Genomic DNA, 27,121 nt, shown 5'->3' with positions numbered 1-27,121 from the left:
CTATGAGCACTCTAAGATGTTGGCCTTAAAACCCAAACAAATAATATTTTTAATATTATACCATCACCCTGTGTGCTTGTTCATTTATAAATCATACTATATACTACTCTTATGTCAAATATATTAAAAATATGACCCAAAATATTTAAAAGAATGAACTAAAAATGAATATTTTAAAGATATTTTGGAATGTTTATCAATAATTAATGTTTACCAAAAAAAGATCAACTATGTTTCATTTTTTTTAACTCCTGATTTAAAACACCTTTTGATAAAGTAATCCAAATATAATTCTAAGGCCACATTTTTTTCCAAGACTTAATTTTAGGGGCTGACATAAATGAAAATGATACTTCACAAAGATATAGAGATCCAGATGAAAGAAATCATTGACCAAATTTATTAACACTCATATTTTTCACTTTCATCCACTATCAACACTAACAACACAAAGGCTTTTGTTGAAATTCAAGGAAGGAAGGAAGACACAAATTATAAATAATGAAAGAAAAAATTCACTATAGATGCTACAGACATTACAAAGTTTGGGGTTATTATGACAATTTTATGCCAATAAATTTAAAATTTTAGATTAAATTGAAAAATTCCTTGAAAGTTTACCAAAAATTACATAAGAAAAAAATAGAAACACCTCAGTAGAACTAAATATACTAAATAAACTGAATAACTAAAAACCTCCAAAAAGGCTCAGGTCCAGATAGCTTGAAAAGTGAACTTTTCAAGCACTTAAAGAAGAAATAACATGCATATTAGAAATGACAACCAAAAAAAAAAAAAAAAAAGAAAAAGAAATGACAACCCTTCCAGAGAATTAAAAAGTAGAATAATTCCCAACTTGTTTTATGAGACCAATTTGTTTTCTCAGATGAAAGACAAAGCCATTACATGAATAGGTGAAATAATGTATGATCATCTCAACAAATGCAGAAGTAATGGATAGAAGCCAACACTCATTCAGAATTAAAGGTCTTAGAAACCTAGAGATAGAAGGGAATTTTCTTAATTCAATAGATAGTGTCCATTAAAAACATTATGCTAAGTGTGTGATTCTGGGGTCCAGGGACTGAGTCCTACATCAGGCTCCCTGAAGGGAGCCTGCTTCTCCCTCTGCCTATGTCTCTGCCTCTCTCTGTGTGTCTCTCATGAATAAATAAAAATAAAATCTTTAAAAATAATAAATAAATAAATAAAATAAAAACATTATACTAAATCGTGAAACACGGGATCCCTGGGTGGCGCAGTGGTTTAGCGCCTGCCTTTGGCCCAGGGCGCGATCCTGGAGACCCGGGATCGAATCCCATGTCGGGCTCCCGGTGCATGGAGCCTGCTTCTCCCTCTGCCTGTGTCTCTGCCTCTCTCTCTCTCTCTCTCTCTCTCTGTGTGTGACTATCATAAAAAAATAAATAAATAAATAAATAAATAAATAAATAAATAAATAAATCGTGAAACACTGAGAACTTCCCCTCTGAAACTAAAAACAGAGAAGGATGCTTGCCATCATCATTTCCATTGAATGATGTCCTAAAGGCCTAGCTGTGCAAGAAACAATAAGAAATAAAACGCTTAAGGATTGAAAAGGAATAAAACTTCCATTATTTACAGATGACCTGACTGTATATATATAAAATCCAAAATCATTTACAGATAAACTAGGAGTCAAAAAGTTAAGTTGTCAAAGTTGAAGATATAAAAGCAATGTACAAAATTCAACTTCTTTTTAATATACACCCCAAAATTTAGAAAATAAAGTTAAAAGAAAAAAATACCACACTGGTTATAAAGGAAATGATAAACTGTACTTCATCAAAATTAAATTATTTTGCTAATAAAAAGGTACTAGTAAAAAAATTAGAAAGACAATCCAGTGTAAGAAGATATTTTTAATGATTATTTCTGAAAGATTTGTATTGAGAATATATAAAAAACTATGAGTCAATAACAAAAGAACAAACAATCCCCTAAAGAATAGGCAAAAAAAATCTGAATACACACAAGAATAGAAGACATAAAAATGGTCTAGAGCACATGAAAAGATACTCAACATTATTAGTCATTAGAGAAATGCCAATTAAAAACAAAATATATAGGCTTTTGTTGATATTTGGCTAATAACTTTATAACCAGTATGATGACTAAAATTAGAAAACTGACAATGACCCTGAGTTGATGAGGATGTGGATCATCCACCGCTGTAGGAGGAGGTGGCGGTATGTAAAATGCTTCAACTATTTCAGAAAACTATTTCAAAGTTTCTCAGAAAGTTAAGCATATACCTTCTCGATGACCCAGAATCTTACTCCTAAACACTTATCTGAGAGAAATAAAAACATATTCACACATACACACAACTTGTACAAGAATGGTTATTCAAGCTTTATTCATAATAGTCCCAAACTTCAAACAATGAAACACCAGGACACCTGCACCCCGATGTTTCTAGCAGCAATGTCCACAATAGCCAAACTGTGGAAGGAGCCTCGGTGTCCATCGAAAGATGAGTGGATAAAGAAGATGTGGTCTATGTATGCAATGGAATATTACTCAGCCATTAGAAATGACAAATACCCATCATTTGCTTCAACGTGGATGGAACTGGAGGGTATTATGCTGAGTGAAGTAAGTCAGTCGGAGAAGGACAAACATTATATGTTCTCATTCATTTGGGGAATATAAATAATAGTGAAAGGGAATATAAGGGAAAGGAGAAGAAATGTGTGGGAAATATCAGAAAGGGAGACAGAACATAAATACTCCTAACTCTGGAAAACGAACTAGGGGTGGTGGAAGAGGAGGGCGGGGGGTGGGGGTGAGTGGGTGATGGGCACTAAGGGGGGTACTTGATGGGATGAGCACTGGGTGTTATTCTGTATGTTGGTAAATTGAACACCAATAAAAAATAAATTTATTTAAAAAATAAATAAAGTTACATTAACAGGAGAATGAATGAACCATGTATAATCATACACTGGAATACTGCTCAGGAGTAAAAAAGGGAATTTGATACAGAACATGAATACATCTCCAAAACATGATGTTGAGTGAAAGAAACCAGACACAAAATAGTGTGTACTGTATGAGCACATTTATTTGAAGTCCAAGAACAAGCAGCACTAATATAGAATGATAGAATTTAGAATGTCTAGGATGGGGATGGAAGGATAACTGGAAAGGTCATGAGGGGACACTCTAAAGCTGTGGATGTTCTCTATCCTACATGGAGTGGTCGTTCCACAGATCTTGACAAAACTCATCAAACTGTAATTGAAGATCTGTGCATTTCATTGTATCTATAACTCAATAAAAAAGTAATTAAAAGTTACAGAATAAATATATAGCTAATAAACATAAAAAATAATGAATATAAAGGAATAAATCTAACTACAGTGTTTAAGACGTCTACCCAGACAATTACTGCTGAGAGAAACTAGAGAAAACCTAAGTACATGGAGGGATAAACTGTGTTTATACTCTGCTACACAGGATTCTAAAATAGTAGGAAAGGATGAATTACTCTAAATAATGCTGAATGACATGAAAAAAGATATAAATTTGAGTCAGTTTTAAGCAGCAAATTAAACTGAAGATTAAAATAACTAAAATAGCTGATAAAATATTTTTAAACTACTTTAAAATTCATCACTAACTCTATCAAAAAATAAGAATATCAAAGTGAAGTTAAGAATTGCAGAAATTATTATAGTACCAAGACTGTCCTTTGTCCTAATGGCTTTTGTTAACACTTGAACTTCTGCTTTAATTACTGAATTGTATACAAATGACAGGAGATGAAGTCTAGGGCCTACAGTAAAAGTGATGCTAAGTCCAAAAGTTACAAAACATGAAAGAGCATAAAATATGATGAGGTTCAGGACACACTCTCCCAAAATATGGCACACCTTGGCATATTGAATATTTCAAGTTGAAGGAATCTGAGAAACAGTAAGAAAGGATTTTCTTACCTTCTACCAAAGCACTATAAAACCTTCATTTAAAAAGTTCCAGCTATAATTAGATGGAAGGAGCACCCTTGTCTTCAAAGACAGAGGGACACTGAGAAGAATCTGAATGAACAGGACTTTCTGTTTTCCCAAGTTTACTACACTTAGCTCACACCCTTTTTGGTCCTAACACATTTTCCCACAACTCTCTACTCTTCATCAAACTGAGCAAAAAACAATTCAGATTTAATCACTCCTCCAGGTCTTCATTTCCTTTTGAAAGCTCCCATGCTTACAGAAGGGAAAGGACAGGACTTCATAAAAATCTGCTTTTGCTCCTTATCCCACTTTCTATTCTTTCCAGGACCTGCACCCTACTTCACACATGCCTCAGAATGTCCACCTTGTAAGGGACAAGGAGTTAATGATTTCTCTAGAATACATAACATCTAAGGAAGAACCAGGTAACAGTGACCTGAGGAAGCCATCATATGCTCATTCCAGACCAAGGCTCTAGACATGTCAATGCCAAGGCCCCTGGCTCCAAGGAATAATACTTGGGCCTTGGCCATTGTTCAGATGAATTCCTGGGTGTCTGAAGGGACATGTATACCAGGCCCCAAACAAAGACAAGACTCCCTCTTTTCCTTTCTGAGTCTCCCAGAAGCTCCACCTGTATCTGTTCTCTCCATATCTTCAATAAACTCTGCTCTCACTTCCTGCAGGCTCATATTTGATTTCCAACCTATGTGAAGCCAAGGACTCCCTTGGCTACTCCTGCGGGACCCCTTTGAGTCTTCAGATTTGGCTTGCCTGCATCAAAGGAGAACTTACAATAAATCATTTTGTATGTTTTTCTCTTCTTAATCTGTCTTTTACTACAGTGGCCCCCACCAAAAGCCTAGAAGAGTGGAGGAAAAATATATTATTCCTCCTCTACAGATATTGTGGTTGAAAACCATCAGAAATAATAAACAGCAAAGTAAATAAAAAAGCAGATTTAATATATATCTAAATGCTCAGAAATAGAATGAAAATAACAATGTTTAATATATTTAAGAAATAAAAGGGAAACTTGAAAAATAAAAGAGCAGAGAGCAATCAGATTTAAGAACAGATTGAATTAAGAACCAAATAAAATTACAGAAATGAAAATACCTATAATAGAAAAATAAAACTCAAGAGATGAGACTTCATGGAAGAGGGAATTATTGAATAGAGGAGAAAAAGTATTCAGAGAAGTTTGACAAAGACAAAGAAATGGAAAAATAAAATAGAGGTTAAAAGGAAAATAATTGGGGCACCTGGGTGGTATACTCAGTTAAGTGTCTGACTCTTGGGTTCAGCTCAGGTCATGATCTCAGGGTCCTGGAATCAAGGTCCACATTGGGCTCCACACTTAGTGTGGAGCCTGCTTGAGATTCCCTCCTTTGCTCCTCCCTACCCCCCACTTGCATTCTCATTATCTCTCTCTTTCAAATAAATAATTTTTAATGTTAATCTATTATTTAAAAAGGAATAAATAATAGAGTAATAATAGACTATGAAACAGAGTAACAGAGTAACTGATTGGAATTCCAAAACAAGATAATAGAAGGAAGAAGAGCCAATAATCCATATGGGGAGAAAAAATTAAACACAGTCCCGGGATACCTGGTGGCTCAGCCGTTTAGTGCCTGCCTTTGGCCCAGGGCATGATCCTGGAGTTCCGGGATCGAGTCCCATATCAGGCTCCCTGCATGGAGCCTGCTTCTCCCTCTGCCTGTGTCTCTGCCTCTCTCTGTGTCTCTCATGAATAAATAAATAAAATCATAAATAAATAAATAAATAAATAAATAAATAAATAAATAAATAAATAAATACAGTCCCTACCTCACACATATACAAATATGAAATCAAAGATCAATCATCAATATAAACAAAGGAACTACAACTATTACCCTTCTTAGAGTAAACATAGACTATGTTTGTGATCCTCAAGAAGGTAATGATTTCCTAGCAAGAAAGCAAAAAGCATTAATCTTAAAGGAAAACACTGATAATGTCAGCTTTATCAAAATTTAGAAGTTCTGCTGATCAAGAAATATGAGAAGGCAAACTACAGACTAGAAGAACATATTAACAATACATTTATCTGACAAGTGATTAGTATTCACAATATCAAGTTATAAAGTACTCTTACAAATTAATAAAAGAAAAAAAACAACTCAATAAAAAATGAGCAAAAGACTTGAACAGACACTTCATTAAAAAAGATATATGAATGGCTGTAAGCACAGGAAAAGGTGCTCAACAACATTAATCATTAGATGAAAGTTAAAACCACCAGAAGATACAGCTTTACACTACTAGTATGTCTAAAATGAAAAGACAATACTATGTGGTAGCAGGAAAAGAAAGACAACATTGCATTTATTGGCAAGGATGTGAAGCAACTGGAAGTCTCACGCTTTGTTGGTGGGAGTGTAAAATGGCACAACTACTTTGGAAAAATTCGCCTTCCTGATGTGTTATAAGCTATGCTTTTTACTTTCCTCTTTTGGGTTACATGGGTCAAAACTTAACCCTTTTTGCTTAAGCTAGTTCAGGTTCAGTTTGTCTTGCTGGCAGCCAATAAATTCTGACCTACAGTAAAAGATTAGGTACATAGATAGTACAACTGGATATCATTCCGCCAGGCAATGTGGAACTGGGACTTAACCACAGGTCCTTAGGCAAGGACTTGAACTGTCCTGCTCAGATTGGTATCCACAATGCCAGCAACTCTGAACTGTGACAGAGATGGCATTTGTTGCTTTTTCCTTGGCTGTGTACTTGTGTTTTCTGCCTACAGTGCCCTTCTGATGCAGACAATCTGGGTCAGTAAACACGAATGAGTAAAAAAGAAATGAGAGAGAAATGAGAAAAATCATGAAATAATAAATGGCAGTGTTAAAATATTCATTTAAAAACCAGCTTTGGAGACTTGCATAATGTACATGCAGCCTACACAACTATAAATTAAGTATTAGCAAAAACAATGTATAATTTTCATGATTATGCAGACTGTGGCCTTCAAGAAAATGCTGGTGGCAATAGACACAGAACTACATTTAAGTCAGATATTAAGTAAGACATTTGCATATTCTAAGGATTAAGGCAACTGGATCTTACATAGACTGGTTGGCACATATGAGAATGTTCCGAACTGGGGTTTACATTTTTTTTTTTTCATTTTTTAAATGTTAGACAAATTCAGTAATAAATCAAATGGAAAACCCATGGTGTATTAAGTTACCTTCAAGTTCCATTTACATATAAATAATGTTAAGCTACTGGTGTGAATTCAGGGGGATGTTTCCTTCCTGACAGTTGTTATTGCTCCTGCTTTCAAGTAGTGGAGAAACCAGTCAGGTGGGATTTATATCTGGCTGAACATTACTTTTGTTGGAGACATCCATTCTTTGGTTCTTTGCCTTGTGGATCTTAGCTTACTCAAATGCAGCCAAAACAACCATTTCCTCTTTTGCTTCACCCTATTCCCCATCTGACCTTTCTTGACATGTAGGACTCTTAACAAAGAATAACGCATACCTGTGTCGTAATGCACAAAAAGTCTTTTGCTGTGACTGCCCACAGTCCGTGGCTCAAACTCCACTTCTAGTTGCATGGACTCTCCCACATTAAGAGTTCCAACAGATGGCTCTACAGAGAAAGGCCTGCAGTACACAGGGAGACACACTATCAGAGCACATTGGTGGCCAGGGAAGAAAGAGAGGGTACAGGAGTTCTAGTTCTGCAGACAGCTCAGATCCCACACCACAATTCAGTGACGCAGAAGTAAAGTGTACATTTCCCCCCAAAGTGAAAGAACTTTGCTTTTAATGCTAAAATAGAAGTTCTAGAGCAGCAAGTGTAAGAGAAACTTAAATGGTATGGTAGTAGTCTTGTTTGTGTCCTTGCCATTCAGCCATTCTTTTAACATTTGTTGAGTGATTCCAGTAGTCAGACTTAGAACATGTATGCAAATACTGTAATTAGCAGAAGAAAAGTACCTTGGAAGGGATAAAAATCAAGTTTTGTGACAGTTCAGAGAAGAAAAGTTTTCATAATGGAAATATCTATCAGAGTCCCAAAATATCACACAATCACATAGGACAATTTGAGAGCAGTTTAACTAAGGCTCTACTTTATTTTTATTTTTTATTTTTTTGCTCAAATATAATAATTTTAATAATGTCTTAAATATTTAAATTTTTTTACATATTTTTTAAATTGGAGTTCAATTTACCAACATATAGCATAACACCCAGTGCTAATCCCATCAAGTGCCCCCCTCAGTGCCCGTCACCCAGTCACCCCTACCCCCCGCCCACCTCCCTTTCCACCACCCCTTGTTCGTTTCCCAGAGTTAGGAGTCTCTCATGTTCTGTCTCCCTTTCTGATATTTCCCACTCATTTTGGGTGAATATAAAAAATAGTGAAAGGGAATAAAGGGGAAAGGAGAAAAAATGAGTAAGGCTTTACTTTAAAAAAGGGGAAGGGGAACTACAAATGATACAGTCCCCCAGGGTTATAGACAGCAAAGCCATTACAACCTCTAGGCCCAAAGAGACAAGGAGGAGTTGCTTTGAACTTCACAAGAGTCCTATGAGAATGCTGCTTTACGAGGAGCAAGGAGCTTTAGTCAGGAGAGAGAGTCAGCTCCAATGGCCTCACAGGGAAGACACTAAGGGGAAAAGCACCCTGACATCATATTCTCCATATCTGATCACCTGCTGGGACTCCCACAGGCTGAACCCACCCAGAAGCCAAAGGCATGGGAACCTATTGACCTATGCCATATAGGTCAGCCTCCTGAGTGATAGCAAGCTGCAGAAGAGTGGAGAGCATTTAGGAAGGCAAGCTGGAAACAAGTTTTGTGCCTTGAAAATAGAATTTGGACATGTAGACATGATGGAGTGATAGGGTAGTTTGGAAACAGGAAATCATTTCATTTAGTTTCCCTGGAAGGAAGTGGTAAGTGAGAAGCTGGATCTGATCATGAGGTATCTTAAATAACTTATGGAGTTCTTCCTTCTAAATAGAAAACCCAGCCCATTTAATTATTTTCATGGTCCATTTCACTTTTCTTAATTGCTAGTTTTTCAAAGTAATGCGTTGTACAATGTATCTGGCAGGCTAAGCTGTTTCTGATTATTTACTTCTATCACAACTATTTTTTAGTTTCATCTCTTAAATCGTCCCTTAGTTAATGAACGAATGTCAGAAAGCCTAAGTTTTCTTCCGTGAGGGTACAGAGCTATGGCAAGGGTAGCACTTAGTGGTACCTGAGATCATCACTGCAGGATGTCCAATGCTTCCTACCAAGGGAAACTTTGTTTTCTCTGGGGCTCTCTCTTTGGATCTCCCTTCACTTTCACTTCCCATTCCTTTGTCCTTTTCCCACACCTATAGCACCCATCCTCCAGGGAACCCCAGGCATTGCTGTAGAGGCCTATGGGGTAGTGATCACTAGCCTGAAGCCAACCAAAAAAGTTCAAAACTCAGTTCTGCCATGACTTTGGGACAAGTCATTGAACCTTCAGTCTCCTGGTCTGCAAGATGAGGGTAAAGACAGCACCTACTCCATAAGGTTGTAAGGAGAACTACAGGAGTCGATGCAGGTAAAGAGCTTAGAATAATGCCTGGCACATAGGGAGTACTAAACTAATGTTTATTATCATTTCTGTTTCTCATCACTGGCAGCCTCTAGATGGATGACAAGCCTGAGGATGATTTTGGGTGTTAAGATGAGTTTCAGTTTTTATCATTCTCCTCTCAATCCTTCACACTGCTCTAAGGATACTGTAAAAAAACATACACAGGTCATAACACATCCATCTCTAGTTCAGACACCTTCAGTGGTCCTCATATTCTATGTAATAAAGTTCAAAGTTGCAGGCATTTGAGGTTCCACACCATCTGCTACCAATTAGATTTTGTGTTCTCATTTCTCATCAAACACATACATCTGTACAAGTGTTCCACATACCTGTTACATTCCAAGTAAGGCTGGGGAAGAGAAAGGGTGGAGGACTCTGCTCGCTTCACTATAACCTCGTCTAGCACTACACCACTCTCCCTTCCAAAACACTGTGCCCCCTACACAGACATTCCCCAAACACTAGTGCCACACAATACTTACCATTTTCCACAAGTTGTATTTCTTCCAAAGTCACTTATCACTGTCCAGACTCAAAGCCACCTCTCAACTAGAATCTTCCTGGATTCTATCTTGTTAATAAAGTCTCCTTCCTCTCAGAGGCTACAGCTTTCTTTTTACTTCTCACTTCAGTTCACCTTGGACTATAGTTAGCTTTCATGCCTGCCCCTGTCAATAGCTACAGACTCTTGAGATGACAGGAAAGAGAAAGCAAATAAACTGCCACAAGCATGGATTCCATACTGGGCACTACACTGGGCACCTTACTTATGCCAATCCTTTTAATCCTGGGAGAAACCTGCATAAAAGAGGTATTGTTATTTGCACTTAAGATATGAGAAAACAGATGCTCTGAAAGGGCAGGTGATTTGCCCAAAGTTACCCAACTAGGTAGTGGTGGAGCTGGAATGGAAGCCTGTGTTCTTTCTGCCTGCCCAAACCAGCCCTGAACATGGAAGCCACCTAGTGAGATGCATCTTTGTGTCTCTCACCCCATGCATAGTTCTTTACTCACAGAAGCCTCTCAGAGGAGTTTTTTATTGAATCACAACCAGCTTTCAGAGGGAAATAAAAAACATCTGTAATCATGAAGTCATCTTTATAACATCTTGGTGGAACAGAAAAAGAGCAGACTTTTAGTATCTCAAGAATCTCTGCTTCCTGAGATGAAGGTAAGTGATCCAAAATAAGCAGTCTTATAATTCCTTCCTCTGTCATGGCATCAGTAAGAATGTAAAGAAGTGAGATCTGGGCCCAAGTTTTCTGACTTTGGGAACAAAGTTTTAATATTTTCTTCTATTTTTGCCTCCCTAGTTCCTGATATTTTTCTTCCTACATGGTGCTTTCATTTTCTTTTCAAGCATTTCTTGGTTGTGAAAGAATGGTTTTGAAACGAACTGGATAATGTTACACAGCAGAACATAAGCTAATTTGCTATGGACAAAGAGACCCTTCTCTAGGACCTCCAGAAATCCAAATTCTATACAGAGGTAACAGATACTTTTCTATTGTGCTCCCTATTGGGATTTATGTTACACTAAATTTCTTCAGTAGTTGAAAAATCACCTGAGACAACTATTGCTACTTAGAGCTGCCTAGGCTTTCTCAATAAATCAGAAGTTAATTGGATAGAGTGTGTTAAGTTCTGCTGCTTAAACATTGTCTATAATTTGATTTTACAAGCAGACAGGCTGAACTGGCCAGAAAATATCAAGTATCAGAAAATGTTCTTAACCAAGAGGCATTGTTTCTCAAGGGTATAAGACTGGCTCTGTCTACCAAAATATTTTATTTTTATATAATTTCCTCATTAATATTGAATGCTTGATTAGGAAGGGGACTTGGGCTCATGAAAAATCATGAGTCACAAGAAAGATTTTGAGTTTTTGTTCAATCCACTATAAACTGCTCTTGAGAACTGAAACTCTCCTATCCATATGAATTGGTATTTCAGCAGAAGGCCAAATATTGGCTCTGTTATATTAAATATGGAATTTAATATTAGTATGTTTTCTTCAGACAATCTTTCTTATTAACTGATTCTTGACATGGGGTTTTGGATTTTTGAGATTGCTTCTTAATCTTCCTTCTAAAATTAATCCTACTTTAATAGTCAAAATTATTCTGGTACCTACTAGAGTTTTAGGTCAAATCTGTAATAAACTTGAAGAGTAATGGTTTATGTTCTCTGTATATTTTATAGCACACTGTAACTCCTTTTATTAGCATAAAAAACATTATGCCTATTTTATAGTACTTGGAGCATTTTTTTATTTTAAATTACTGTACAGGTTTATAGTTGTAGCTTTGCTTTGTGATATACTGTTGGTTAGGCATCCTATAAACATTTATTGAGTACTTGTTTCTTCTACGCACTATATTTGATGCTGGGAAAATAGAAACGAAAAGAGATGCAACTCTTGCATTTTAGAAACTCACATTCTAATGGAGGCAACAGACATATATAAGGAACATTTTAATTTTTATGATTTATATGGACCTAATCTTTTATAAACTTAACTATTAATTCAATTGTTATTTCAGTGAAAAGAATACAATCTGTTTTTTAAATAATTTCGTGTGAGATGCTGTGTATTAACTCTAAAAGTGATGAGAGTAAGAGCAGACCCTGGGTTTTTTAACTCCAAAATCTCACAGTGTGTCCATTGCTCTACTGTATCTATTGGCAATCATATTACCTGAAAGAGTGGTCCTCACCTCTGTGAGGGCAACACGATCAACTGTGCATTTTTTTTTTTTTTTAAGAAAAGGACATTTTTCAGGGCATCTCCCCCAAGGTTCTGATTCAATACAATTTGGACACAAGTTCAATCATGTCCTTTCTCATTGTAGCCAGCAGGGTTCTCAGTTGCAGACAACAGAAACCAACTCTGGCTAACTTAAACAGAAAAGGGATTTATTGGAAGGATTTGGGGGTAGCTCACAGAATTGATGGCATGGTTGAAAAACATGCATTTTATGGAAAGAACATAAAACTACTCTATATCATGAATAGATATCTAAACAGGAAAGCAGAAATATTTGCAAACAGGGAATTCAGTTGAGAGATTGATAACACAGAAGATGAGAGAGATGAGAAGCACGACTTAAGATGATGAAGTTGCTCAGGGATTAGTAACAGCAGTTATCCATCTCCACCCCTGGGCTGAGACAAGACGAGGAGGAAGTGTTATCAGACCCTGGGGACCTGGCAAAAGTTGGAACCATGACAAGCTAGGCCAAGAGGAATTTGAACCCTAGAAGAGATGCAGCCACCGCCAAGGACTCTGCTGAAGTTAGAGAGGGAGGAGGAGAAACGCCCTGGCTCCTTGCTACCCTGAAATCTCCTTTTAGTGCCCCCCAGTGGTCAAAACCAGCTGGAATCCAGCCTACTGAGACTCCTAGGAAAGCTGACTGCCCAAAGGTACTGAATAGAGCCTGGGAAGGGCAAGGAGTGGATCCCAGGGTAAGTAAGCCCAGAACCGGCCCATGTTCCTTCTAACCCAGGTTTTGCTGTTTACTTACTGAGGGAACTTGGATAAGTCATTTCCCTTCTCAGGCCTTATTTCCTTCATCTGCAAAATGAGAATGTTGGACTAGAGTTTCTAATGTCTTTATGATTCCTGGCTAGTCCTGAGTTGGCTCATTGTTTTACCTTGGAAGTATTTGTATATTAGGAGGGGAGTCACACTCATAGTTACATGGATAGAAACGTTTCAGATCTTTTCCTGCAGCTTCACACCATTAAACCTATGACATGATTTTGTTTCACTTTTGTATGAATGTAATATATAATAAATTGTCGTTTCTATGTAGCTTTTAAGAGTCAGCCACAGTCCAGGAAGATATCCTGCCTGTACCTGTTTTTCCACCTTAGGTAGATTTTCTTTTTCATAAGAAAAACATGAGTATAACAGGAAGTTTTTAATGTGTATTATGGAAAGTGACTGTGGGAGGCCTTTTTTAAAATCAAAAAAGATTTGTTTTTTCTTAAGTCATGGTGAGCCAGTTAACTTGCTTCCTTCTCCTTTAATCAAACTATGTGAATTGCACCATGAGATGACAAAGGCTATATATAAGCACTTAGGGACAAGGTCAAAAGACATTGATCTTCAAAAGAACTTTGCCTTTGCTGGTTGATTTAGCTAAATTAGTTCAGGGGTCTTGCTTCTGCCTGGGATGCAGAAAGCTAGAAAGAGATTGCCCACCCTAACAATGAAAAAAAGTCAGGCAAACACAAAATCACAACCTTTCTTGGACCATTCAGAAAGCAGATATTGCAGAGCAAACAAGCAGCCTGAAATCTAAAGATGGACAATCCCTCTGCCTTCCAGGAAGAGAGAAAGGTGCAGACTGTCTTAATTGTGACAGACAGAACTTACCTATATGCAGAAGAAACAGCAAGAGACAATGAAACAAAAGAAATATTTGAAGAGATAATTGCTGAGATTTTCCAAAAATAATGAAAGGTCTAGGAAGCTTGGAACTTCATGTAGAATGAAAACCAAAACTAAACAGAAGCAAAACAAAATCCTTAAAAAACAAAGACAAAACCCATGCCTAGACATAGCTTAAAGGACCTTTGTGATTACACTGGGCCCACCCAGATAATCCAGGATAATCTTTCCCATTTTAAGGTTATTAGTAACCTTAATTACATCTGCAGCCCAAATCCCCCTTTGCCATGTAGCATTTCACATTCACAGGTTCTGGGGACTAGGACATAGACATACTTGGGGAGCCATTCTGCCTACCACACTGGCAGCTCTTCTGAAGAAACAAATAACAACAACAACAAAAGCTACTTGTTATATAGCATTTTTTATGTACCAGCAGTTTGTTTATTTATTTATTTTTAAAGTAAAATCTACACCAGCATAGGGCTTGAACACAGGACCCTGAAATCAAAGGTCATGTGCTCTACCGATTAAGCCAGCCAAGTGCCCCCTATGTGCCAGCAGATTATATTCATTCATTCATTTTTTCCTCACAACCTTATGAAGTGACTACTACACTTTTTCCCATTTTTTCAGCCAAGGAATGTGACATGTGAGCCAAGGAATGTGGATGGCCCTAGAAGCTGGAAATGGCAAAGAAATGGATTCCCCCCTGAAGCCTCAAGAAAATAATACAGTCCCACCAACACTTTAATTTTGGCCCAATGGGGCACTTTAATTTTGGCCCAATGGGGCAGCCACCAACACTTTAATTTTGGCCCAATGGCTCAGCGGTTTAGCACCACCTTCAGTCCAGGGCATGATCCTGGAGACCGGGGATCGAGTCCCATGCCAGGCTCCCTGCATGGAGCCTGCTTCTCCCTCTGCCTGTGTCTCTGCCTCTCTCTCTCTCTCTCTGTCTCTATGAATACATAAATTTTTTTTAAAAAAAGTCTTTAAAAAAATAAAATAAATAATTTTGGCCCAGTGAAGTTTCTGGTCTACTGAAATATCAGATGATAAATTTCTGTTGCTCTAATCCAGTAAGTTTATGATCATTTGTTACATTAGCAATAGAAAACTGATATAGCCAGTTATAAAATTCTCAGTCAAAACTCATATTTATTAATAGATTTCCATGGGCCAATCTGTGCTAAATAGAAAAGTTTGTGTCAGCATTTCAGAAAACCACCCATACCCAAACCCAAGGTTACTCAAAGGTAACCTTGAATTTTAGCTTCCTCTTGGATTGAAGAGGAAGTTTGCCCTACATCAGTGAGGTTTCTCAGCCTTGCAACTGAAGATTGTAAAAAGCAGTTCCGCTCTGACTGCTATTCTAGCAAATTACTTTGTGCTGACTAGATTTAGCTATAATCAATCAAAAACAAGAACTGAAGGAATGCATACCTATGGGTTTTGATGTGAAACACAGCATCTTTGTTGCCAATGTTTCGTACCAGCAGAATCTTCTGAGTGCTGTATTTGACAGGGCAAGTGGAAAAATACAGCTCATCGGGAAAATCTAGGATGGCTCGTGCACCTCTAGCTTTGATAGGCACAATAAACTTTTCTCTTTCAGTTATACAGGTCAACACATGAGCATAATCCTACAAGAGAAGGGTACAATCATTATTTGTGGAGATGCCAACATGATCAAGATAACTGTGCAAGTATGGCCATATGCCAGCTATCTTGCAAAACAACTTAATGTATTCTATGAAAACTCCTCAAGACAATTATAGATATACTTTCAATGAGATACTCTTTTCTGAGAGAAAGAGAACAGTTAAAGTGTTAAAACATACAGGTCAATGGAGAAGCTTACGCTTCATTTTCCAGATACTAGAGAGCTGGGATGGGGGCCAATCAAGGCACATTCTTCTTCAGATCAGAGGAAGTTCACACTAGTTCCTTTATACCCTCCTCCTCCTAAACCGTATTCATCTTTCAAGCCATTAGATTAATGGAAATTTATGGTCTCCAATTTACGGTATCTCTAAGCCTATTCTCTTTGCAATATGACTTTGCAGTGTCTCCATCATGAGTAGAGTCTATTTCTCCATCCCATGCTTTGACCAACGGAATGTGGTAGAAACTATGCTATGCCAGTTCCAAGCTGAGACCTCAAGGAACCCTGCCACTGCCATGTAAATAAATACTATCCAGCTTACTGAAGGATGGGAGCCCAAATGTCCCAGCCAGGACCATGCCAGACTAGCCTACAGCCCCAGATATGTGAGAGAGCCCAACCAGCATGAGCACAACTGCCTACCCAATGCATGAGTGGACCCAGTCAAGACAGGCTGAACCAGGGTCTGGTAAGCAATAATGTTCATTATTTGAAGTCAGTGGGCTTGGGGGTAGTCTGTTATATACAATAACTAACTGATACATAGCTCAGTTTAAACTTCATCTCTTGAGCAAAGCCATCACTGACCATTCTATATAAAAATGCTGAGGTCTAAGACATGTATCTTCCCCAGTCTGGGGTTTAAATGCAACATAAATGCAAGCCACCGTTTGTGTCATTTCATAAGATAGAAAAATAGAACTCTTGTCCTTGATATACCAAAGTTAAAAAAAAAAAAAAAACTCTCACCAACAAACAAAACTAGACATAAAAGTAAAGTATTAATAGTCCTCTCAAGAATAGACCAGAAGCTCACAAGTTACTATGAAAGGAACTTGTTATCTAAAACAGGCTTTTATTTTAAGTTTTCCCATCATTTAGCTTCAAGGCAGTATTGGTAAATGTAAAGTCCACTTGGAACTTAAATTTCCTTTCAATTATCATGTAGTAAATGGTATTAAATTATGGAGATTTTTAGAAAAACCTTCTTTGAGCTTTAGGCATACAGTAGGAATGGGGATGTCTGACATACAGATTGACATAAAATCTGGCCATGCACTCAATCTCATGCAACCCACAGGACAAGTATAAAGCAATGGTCTCCTCGATTAGTTTATTCATTCAACCACGTTTACTAGGTGTTCAGATACTAAGTACTGAGCTAGGTGTGTGAATACACTGAAGCAGAAAACACAGGCATGGATCACTTCAAGCTTACATAATGATGTACAGAATGAAAAGGTAAATAAAGCACATCTAATATACAATGTAATATATAAATAAACATAAAGATAAAAGCACCAGGGATGCTCACATGACAGTGCCTTGTATACCCAAAGTCTGTCTCCCTGAACTCCAGACTCATACCCAGCTACCCAGTCAGCACCTCACTGGGTGCACATCCCAAAAGTAAACTGATCAATGCCTGCAGTTGTGCACAGATGCCCTGTCAAGGAGGAACGGGGACTGAAATCCAGCCCACTCTGCTGTCTCCAACTGCATCAGCCCAGCGGGGGAGTCCTTTCCTCTTGCCTACAAAGACTCTACAGTGCCACTGGGGGTCCTGCTCATGGCCCTCCCCCGACCCTCCATCAGTTCCCCCTCACTTCCTTCCCGTCTTGGTACCACCATTCCAGTGGCCTGTATTTACAACCCTGGAAAGAGGCATTCTTGATTACTCTATTTCTCAATTTCTTACTATATTCTATAGGACCGACCTTCAAAATATATTCAGACCAGCATCATTTCTCACCATCCCTACCCTGCCAACCTGACCTTAGCTGCTCTAATCTTCCTGGGCTTAGTGGACGCAATTTCGACCCTTGCTCCCTTATAGTCTATGTTCCACACAAGGGCCCAAGGGATCCAGTTAAAATGTAAGTCAGCTCTGGATGCTTCTCAGTTCGGTCTCCCAGGCTGAGACCTGGAGACTGTGAGTGCTACAGCCTGGTGCCCTGTTACCACTCTGGCCACAGCTCCTCTTCCCACTGCTCACTCTGCTCCACTAGAGGTGTCCCTGCTGCTCCTCAAACAGGAACTGCTCCACCTGCAGAGCCTTCCAACACTTTCTGTGCAGAATACATTTCCTTTAGTCACTCACTTAGTTTGCATCCTCACCTCCTCAGGACTTGGGAAGGCATGCTGCTCACTGAAGCCTCTTCTGACGCCCTATTTTAAACTTAACCCCTACTCCTATGCCATCACACCCCAGTCTTTCCTCCTGCTTTACCTTTCCTGAGGCATTCAACATAATCTATGTTTTACCTATTTATTGAGTCCACTATCTGCCTGCCTCTAATATTTCCAAGATCAACAGGGACTCTGCCCATCATACTGACTTCATATATCCAGTGCCTAGAACAGGGCCCAGTACATAGTAAACATTCAAAAAAGATTGGCTGAGGACAGGAAAATAAGTAACGCAAGGTTGGACAGGAGCAAGTGGTGAAAAATGAGGCATGAGAAGTGGATGGAGAGTGATGGCTTGCTTTTTCACACGGCATGCTTGGGAAAGGCCTCCATGAGCAGTAACATTTCAGCAGAGATCTGAGCAAAGTGACACCTGAACCACGTGTGGCTGGACAGTCTTCTGAGCCACGTGTGACTTGGACCCAGTGGCCAGAAGTCAGGAGAGGTTAGAGACAGGGCAAGGAGGTAATAGGGGCCAGGTCACACAGGACCTTGTAAGCCAGTTAGGCCCTGAAGATGGTCAAAAGCCTGCTGATGCTGAAAGCTGCTCATGACAGCTGATTTATGTTTTATGAAGATCACTAGCTGCTCTGTAGGCAGCAAACTGCAAGCAGCTAAAATGGGAAAAGGTAGGCCAGTCAAGAAGCCCCTGCAGCATCCAGGCAGAGAGGCCAGTGACCTGGCCTAGTGTGGTAAATGCTTCATCTAGCATTTGCTGACTTGTGAGTACTCCATAAATGCAAGCCATCATCATTAAAATGTTGTGTAATGTACATGGGAAAAACTCAACTTGTGCTTACCTGATTGTTAGGATAATAATAATGATAATCCTGGTGATGATAATAATATAAGATAATTTCAGAAAGCAATCAGGGCTTTGAAGAAAATAAAAGATGGTAAGGTTATAATGTTGGAAGGGGCTGCTTTTGGTTAGAACAACCCAAGAGGCCTTCCTGAGGAGGTGACCTTGAGATGGAAACCTGACCAGCAAAAGGAGCCAGTCAGGCGACATCTAGGAATGGAGTATTTCCTGGCAAGGAGAGTTGTAAATGTAAAGGTCTTAAGGTAGGAACAAGTAATACAAATTAATGGACAGTATTCATGAAATTTGTTAAAATTGAGTTGTTGGACTCTTAGCTCTTCAACTGATTCTGGTTTCTAGATGGTAATGCCAGGCTCAAAAAATATGCTAATCACACATGAGCAAGTACAAGTTACACAAAGCATACTTGATCCTAGAAAACCCCACAGCATTCACCGAAGAAACAGTCTAGTCTGATTACAACAGAATCCTAAAGAGATAAGTACTGTTTTCATTTTTTCTTAGTAGATCAAACCCAGCAAGCAAAGATTTGGTTGGGAATTTGGAACTGGAAAGCTTCTGGCACATGTGGAAACTTAATATTACCAAAGGCTTTGAGAGAAAGAACAAAAGATGCTGCTGAATCCAGAATGAGAGGTGATCCCAAAGTAATTTATCTTATTCTATTCTATATTTACATATTCTCTGTTTTGTTCTATAAGAATTGAAGATAGTTTAAAATAGTTTAGGGGACTAATGGAAATATTCACAGAGATGTTTTCAAACCGTTCCAAAGTTAGGGCAGCCTGGGTGGCTCAGGGGTTTAGCGCTGCCTTTGGCCCAGGGCGTGGTCCTGGAGTCCTGGGATGGAGTCTGGCATCGGGCTCCCTGCGTGGAGCCTGCTTCTCCCTCTGCCTGTGTCTCTGCCTCTCTCTGTCTCTTTGTGTCTCCATGAATAAATAAATAAAATCTTTAAAAAAAAAAACCGTTCCAAATTTCCATATGAGGAAGATGTGAATTTTGATCTGAATTACATTATTTTTTCATAATCAATTCACATACTCATAAAAGAATATGAAGAAATTATTTAGACGACTGCATTAAAATGTATTCTAATCTCTGAAGTTCTACATTCAATACGACTATATTAGATTATGTAATACACAATTATATATTGCTCTACTGGCTTACAATTAATTCAGATGTAATGCCTGCGGAGGCCTGCCAGCCTTCAAGCTAAGCAATTACTTTAGTTTATATAATCCCTTCCACTGTATTTAGATTCAAAGCAATCAGGTCACCATTTAGAGCCAAAATATTTATTCCAGGCTCTTTCCCCTCTACTATGAGAGACTTAGCCACGAATTACTATCTATCCTAAAATGTTATCCTTTATAACAATGCTCACCGGACGAAACATCCAGTCTACTTTTTGTCCATTAGCTTTCCTTCCAAAACATCTAGCCCCCAAACTTTAAAAACCAGAGCAGCAGAATATGAAAATGGCAGATTTGACTTTCCGAGAAGTGAAAAGAATGAATCTTGATTTTATATTAGCTCCATGATAGAGAGTATACACGCAATAATTCTGTCCTTCACAGTCTCAGGCAAAGGAAAATGGTGTTCTCTCCTGCAGCCAGTGGCTCTCCAGGCATCCGTCAAAGGCAAGTGTGGTCAGTGGGGTTAGACCCTCACAATCCTCCTTCCGCCTTTCCTTCACTTCTAAACCTGATGGAAGCATGGCTCACACAGAGTAAAATTAGAACTAGATTTGATTAGGACTCAGTGAATTTAATATCCGGTGTCCTGGGAAAATGTTAGAGATTCCCTAACCAGTTAAAGTATTATATAGTATCTTTTCAATTCAAAATTCATCCCTCAAAAGGGAAGAATCAGTTCTGAAGTCCTAATCATTTTGAAAACGCGACTGGTCAGGCGTTGTGGGTCTTATCTTCTGACACTCTGGCTCTCCAAGTGGCTCAGCTAGAGACTCAGCTGGGTTCTCAGAGTGAAGGAAAGAATATTACTCATTTTTAATATCTTTATTTGGGTATTAAACTCTCAAGAGTTCCTCACAAAGAGAATTCCCAACATTCTCGCTAGGCTTATTATAAAATTATATTTATCAAGTCCAGAATGCTAAAAAGTAGCGACAGAAACTCACTGAAGATATGAAATAAAATGGAGAGAAACAAGAAAAAGTTAATGTCTAATATATTCGTGGCACAAGAAGACATCTGAGCCCTTTATATATGCTTTTGCTTTTATCACCTGGAGGCCATCCTCGAGTTGAAGAAACTTCCTTAGATTTTCTTGAGATTAACTTTTCCTTACTTATGTTACTCAATAAATATCTACTGCATGCTTCTTATTTGCCAGGCACTGTGCTAGGCCTTGGAGTGCCAGGGGTGACCCAAACAGACTTACGGAGGGCTAATTCAGGCAGGAAGGAGACAAAATCCCTATCAGAATTTTTTGCCAACAAAAATGGTTGATTGTGAAAAAAATATGGTTGATTGTGTAAGATTTTGTGTTATCTACACTTGAATTAAAAATTCTGGCAGTATAGTTCATTATCATCATACATTTAGATAACATAAAATACATTAACATTTTTCTAGTCTTTTCAGACCAGAATTTTTAAATTTCATAGTAGCAAACCAGGAAAACTATTTTGACAACGTTATATATTTTCCTAAAACATAAATAAGCAATAAAGTTGATCTTTAAACCACCACGGTCATATGCATATGACAATTCTATAGTAAATAGATGCTTTCTTAATTCTTTTTTTTTTTAATTTTTAATTTATTTATGACAGTCACACAGAGAGAGAGAGAGAGAGGCAGAGACACAGGCAGAGGGAGAAGCAGGCTCCATGCACCGGGAGCCCGACGTGGGATTCAATCCCGGGTCTCCAGGATCGCACCCTGGGCCAAAGGCAGGCGCCAAACCGCTGCGCCACCCAGGGATCCCTGCTTTCTTAATTCTAAGGAAGCATCCAGTTTTGCTTTCCTACAGAAGTCTAATATTTTTCATTCTCCTTTTAGTAGTAAAGATACAAATTTAAAAGGTCAAGAAAAGTGCCAGGCTCCAGAATTATACAGTGTTATGATAACACTGACTATCGTACTTCCACCGCATTGACATACACTAGGATTATTAGATTAATAACATATCCAGTCATTTCTTTTTTAAAGTCTGTGTGGCAAGAAGAGATAAGGACAGCCAGAGTGAATTTGCTGCACCTGTTATCTGGGGACTTGGCATTCTTAACAAGTTAAATCCCCAGGAAGCCAGATTAAAAGATGACAGGGAAAAATGTAAATTACATTATCATCTTCGACATGCTAATATACATGGGTGCTGAAAATCCAATTGAAAGGGGACTGGCTTATTAAGCTGTGGCATGCTACAATTTACATATCTCGCCCTCCAGATGTGAGGAGGGTAAATGAGAATGGAGTGTGCTCAGATCAGCAGGGGATAAGGAAGAAAAATACATATGTACGCTGGCTATCAATTTGGCCAACTGAAGAAAAAGTGACACAGTGAAAAGACTGGCTTCTATCTCCTCTAAAATAAACCTGGCTCCGCTGTCACATTCTGGAGCAGCACGAAAGACTAGCTGGGCATTCTGTACGTGGCCCTGCTGGCTTTCCAACAGTGAGTAAATGCAGATGCCAGGACGACTGGAAAAAACTCATGAGAGTGGCCGGGCCCCGCTGGTGGTGTAAGTGTAGCAGGATCTTTGTAGAAAAGGGAGATCAAAACAAGTAGTAGGAGTTTCCTCAAATTCCCACAATCCATCTTAGACAAGCCAGCCAAAGGAAAAATCTCTATGGTTTAAAAAAACAAATTCTATAAATCATGTTATAGCTGAGAGTCCAAATCCAATACAAAACGTTAATGTATCCAAAATTGGCTACTTAAATTTCTCACAAGTAGCCATTATTCTCACTTGTGTCTCCTCATATGGGCATGTAGCCTTTGATAACTTTTAAATACTTAGCAGAAATAGTGAAATGATCCTCAACTTGATTTTTTTTAAATTGGGGGTTTACCAATAGACAGGCAGTGCTGGAGAAATGGAAAGGTAAGAGGGAATAAAAATGTGAAGAGTAAGAAAAGCAACTACAAAATATAGCCAAGTAATAACCCTTAATAGGAATGTTAGCATTTCATATTTATATGGTAAATACAAATATGCTAACATACGTTTCAATTCTTTATTTGCTGTATAGATAAACAGCAATAACATTTTTCTCTTAGCTTCTGAGTAGGAAAAGTTTAAAATATACACAATGAAAACAAAAGAGTTTAACAAACCCTATGCACCCACCACCCAGCTTCAACAAGTATTAACACTCTGCCATTCTGGCAACATCTATATCTACATCCACTACCTGCTTCCATTGTTGTATTATATTTTCTAGTTTTTAAGGTAAAATTTAGATATATTAGAAAGCATACATATTAAATGTACAATTCTGACAAATGAATTCATCCATATAACCCATACACTTGTCACAAATATAGAACATTCCACCTCCTCAGAAAGTTCCATGTGTTCATTTCTCAGCCAGATCTACAGGGAGAACAATACTTATCCAACAGAAGACATATTTTTTGCAGCACCGGAAAAAAGTAAGGAAATTCAACTCCTCAAACCCAGCAAGCTTTGTATTTCAAGCTGCACAAAGTTTTAGTAATCAGTTTCCTACCAAAATGACAGGTTAGGAATTTGACACCCAAACTAAATCCAGATAATCATTCTCTTCACAGTTAGTATTCAGATACAGAGCCTCAAGAAAAAAAAAAAAAAAAACAAGGACCTTGATAACACTGAACAATAATGGCAACATTAAAAAAAAACCTGCAACACTTCTGGAGCTATTTATCTTTTCCTTTATTTCAATAGGACCCCAGGCAAAATTACAGGTCCTTAAACAGCCACACTACAAAGTGGCAAAATAATAACAGCAGCATTATTACAATAGAATTTCTAAGCACTCACTAGAGTGATACAGGCTTGGCAGACCACATTGTATTCTCTATCCCAGCTCTAGAAAAGTAGCAATCATAGCAGGAATTCTAGTAATGGCATTAACAACACCTAATACGTATTAGCAATAAAGAGGCAGGGATTCAAAGCTAGTTCTTTCCGTCTCTAACATGCTTGATTCCAACCCTAACAGCACAATACAGATAAGCACACACAGAACTGACATTATATATAACCTGACATTTTCTTATGATTATTTGAGTCTTGTTTTTTGTCCTCACACCTTCAGTTATGCTGCTAAAACTCCTTGGCTCCTCCTCCTCACAAGTCCCCACTCTGGCCCATAGTGAAGAAAACTCAACCCACAATTTTGCACTTCTAGAAATGGGCCGGATAGGAAGCCTCCTGCCTCAGTCCCCCTTAGCTGGTCCTTCTTTCCAGGAGGAACTGGGATTTCTACAACGGAGAAGGGCTTGAGAATGGACTGGCTTTCCCATAGCTGGAGTGGTGCTGAGGGGAAATGACCTGTTTCATCCTTATCCTTTGCCTCCACTCACTGCATCTGGAGCACACCATTTTTTGTGACCTTAGAGCTCATGGTCAAATATAAATATGCTGAGGCAGGTGAAGGGAGGTGCAGTGCATCCAGAAGGATGTACCCTTCTTTATACCCTGGCTACTCACAGCTCATGGAAGCCCTTGGCTCTGGTTGACAGTTCTCCCCTTATTCCAGAGGTGCACTATCCCTTCCTCTCAGCCAACCTGTCTGCTTCTCTCACCACCATTACCCACTAACACCATCGACACCATCACCCTCAGCAACACAACCACCCGCCCCCACCACAACCAACACCACTAACAATACTACCAACACCAGCACCACCTCCAGGAATCTTCAGAATTGCAAACTGCTAGCGACCAGTATTCCACCAATTTCTTACCTTGTTCTCCTCTGGAGTGAAGAGGATTCGGAATATGGCTGGGACTCCCGGGGCTACTTTGTGGCCAATATCTTTGGGGCTGACTACTCTAAAGTAAGGTGAACTTTCCTCAACAACTTTCACCATTCTTGGAATCTGCAAGAAAAACACACCATGTAGACATCCTGCCCATGACAAAAAGCAGAAGCAAAAGCACAGGCTTTGTCGTCCACCAGGAGATCTCCATCTACTACTTACTAGCCACACATGAGCTTGGTCAGGGCTTAACTTCCAGTTCCCCAACTGTGAGAGGAGATGACTCACTCGGTGCATTTGAGCTTTAATTTTTAGTAAAATTATTGTTCATTTTTATTGTGATTGTCAAGCCTTTGTTTTATCATTTAAATGAGACTATCTTCAAAGAGGAGCTGCTTGACCAGCTAAACCCCCACCCACACAGGGGAGGAATGCTGGATTCCCCAACATTTGAGAAGTGTTCTGGGAGAAGTCACACTTCCTGCACTCCTACTACGGACCATCCACATGAGACGCCAATCAATCCTCTCAGTAACCAGTGAGTTTCATTATGACCTCCATCCTACAGATGGGAACAAGATGTTTGTCCTTATGGTTACATCTTTCCCAAGTCCCAGCCTATTATCCACACCTTCCCTCTTAGGGGACTGTCCTCCGTAGACAACACTATGAGCAAGAATAAACAGAGGAAGCAGTACAGAGTCCCCAGGCCAGTGTCAGAGTGGCTTCAAACAGTTTCCTTTGCTTCAAGGCTTCCTCTGCTATGCTTGCCTCGCCCAGAGTATCTCTGTTTATTGAAGATAGTCAAAGCAATAAAACAAATAGGATTGTGAGGAAAATGGGGTGGAGATTCCAGGGACACAAGAAAAGGGGGAAAAATTTTTAAGAGACTCAAAGGGGGGCAGAAGAAACAAATACAGGGGCACCTGGGTGGCTCAGGTGGTTATGTGTCTGCCTTCAGCTCAGGTCATGATCTCGGGGTCCTGGGATCGAGCCCTATGATGGGCTCCCTGCTCAGTGGGGAGTCTGCTTCTCCCTCTCACTTTGCCTGCTGCTTCCCATGCTTGTGTTCTCTTTCTCTTTCTAATGAATAAATAATTTATTTTAAAGTGAGCTATAGTTAAGGGTGCCTGAGAAGTCTTAGGTAAAAAAATGAGTACAAAAGAACCTGTACAACCTCTCAAAAATGAAACCCAGATGAGCACAGTAAGAAGAAATAGAGAGAGAATTCAGAGAGATCTTAAGACTAGAGAGTGGGGAAGTAAGGAAGAGATGTGTGCAAATCTGATAGGAGTCCAACTGGCTTTGCTGGTAAGGGGAATGTATGGTGTCATTTATGACATGCAGAGCTTATGTAAGCTTGCTGGGAATACTTTTGGTAAGAGCATAATTATGGGTTAAAAACTAGAAAGAAAAACAACAGCAATACTAGTACTACTGATTATAATAACAATAATAATGGTTTAGTGTTTCCTATATGATAGGCACTGAGCTGTATACTTCACATTCATTATCTCAGTTAATATTCCAAACAACCTATTGAAATGGGTACTATTAGTATCATCAAGGCCCGGAGAAGCGAAGTGACTTACCCAAAGTCTACAGCTGGGAAAATCTACCAGATTAGTCTGACTCTAGAGTCGGGGTGCTAATAATTATATCCCAAGTAGAATTGAATTGTGGCTTATAGAGTGCTCATAGCTTACTCTCACCTTATGTTGTGTGAGAGATAGAGAAATAATGACCAAACAGCCTCTGTCTTCTGCATTCAGTGAGGAAACACTGGTGAATAGCACAGAAAGCATTTCTTGGTGCCCTACATCTATCCCAGCAGTTCCTTATGAGTCCATGAACTAAGGAAGTAGAGAGGCAGCCTTATATCAGTCACCCAGTTAAGAGCCCTGAGAGTAATTTACCCAAGAACAAGCTTGCCTAGGCTAGAGAAATCTATCTGCTTTTTTGGTAGGTGGACTTTCCCTGGATAGGGACCCTCCTTTCGTGAGGTCCAACACTGTAGCAGCATCTAACCAAGAAGTGTTGGGTTACCCATGAGAACTTAGTGCCCCTTTAGCAGACAAAATGCCCTTTACTTGCCCATATATGCCTAATGTCAATCATCTCTTGTTTAGGGCCAAGGAGGGGTGGTCAAAGTATCCCTCGGGCTAGCTCCTCTCTCTTTAACAGCCTTAAAATATCTGAGCAAGAGTCAAAAAGTCATGGAGAAAGGGAAAAAGAGAACTG

At 38.9% G+C, this 27,121-nt stretch overlaps 1 protein-coding gene across 7 annotated transcripts in view; it reads right to left on the bottom strand.

The window, feature by feature from the left end:
- The window catches only part of HYDIN (HYDIN axonemal central pair apparatus protein), a 384,136-nt gene that overhangs the window by 265,840 nt on the left and 91,175 nt on the right, over positions 1-27,121 (bottom strand). For 4 of the 7 annotated variants that reach the window (XM_077889901.1, XM_077889900.1, XM_077889907.1 and 1 more), the window contains 3 exons: positions 24,866-25,000; positions 15,486-15,685; positions 7,533-7,657 (listed from right to left, as the gene is read on the bottom strand). In XM_077889901.1, the coding sequence (XP_077746027.1) occupies positions 7,533-7,657; positions 15,486-15,685; positions 24,866-25,000 (460 nt within the window). Of the gene's footprint in view, positions 1-7,532; positions 7,658-15,485; positions 15,686-24,865; positions 25,001-27,121 lie in introns of those variants that run through there. The other 3 variants (XM_077889904.1, XM_077889910.1, XM_077889916.1) reach the window with 3 other exon arrangements.

Source organism: Canis aureus, chromosome 3, assembly GCF_053574225.1.
Source record: "Canis aureus isolate CA01 chromosome 3, VMU_Caureus_v.1.0, whole genome shotgun sequence".
Classification (NCBI taxonomy): Eukaryota; Metazoa; Chordata; class Mammalia; order Carnivora; family Canidae; genus Canis; species Canis aureus.
This window is presented reverse-complemented; position numbering and strand designations above follow the sequence as displayed.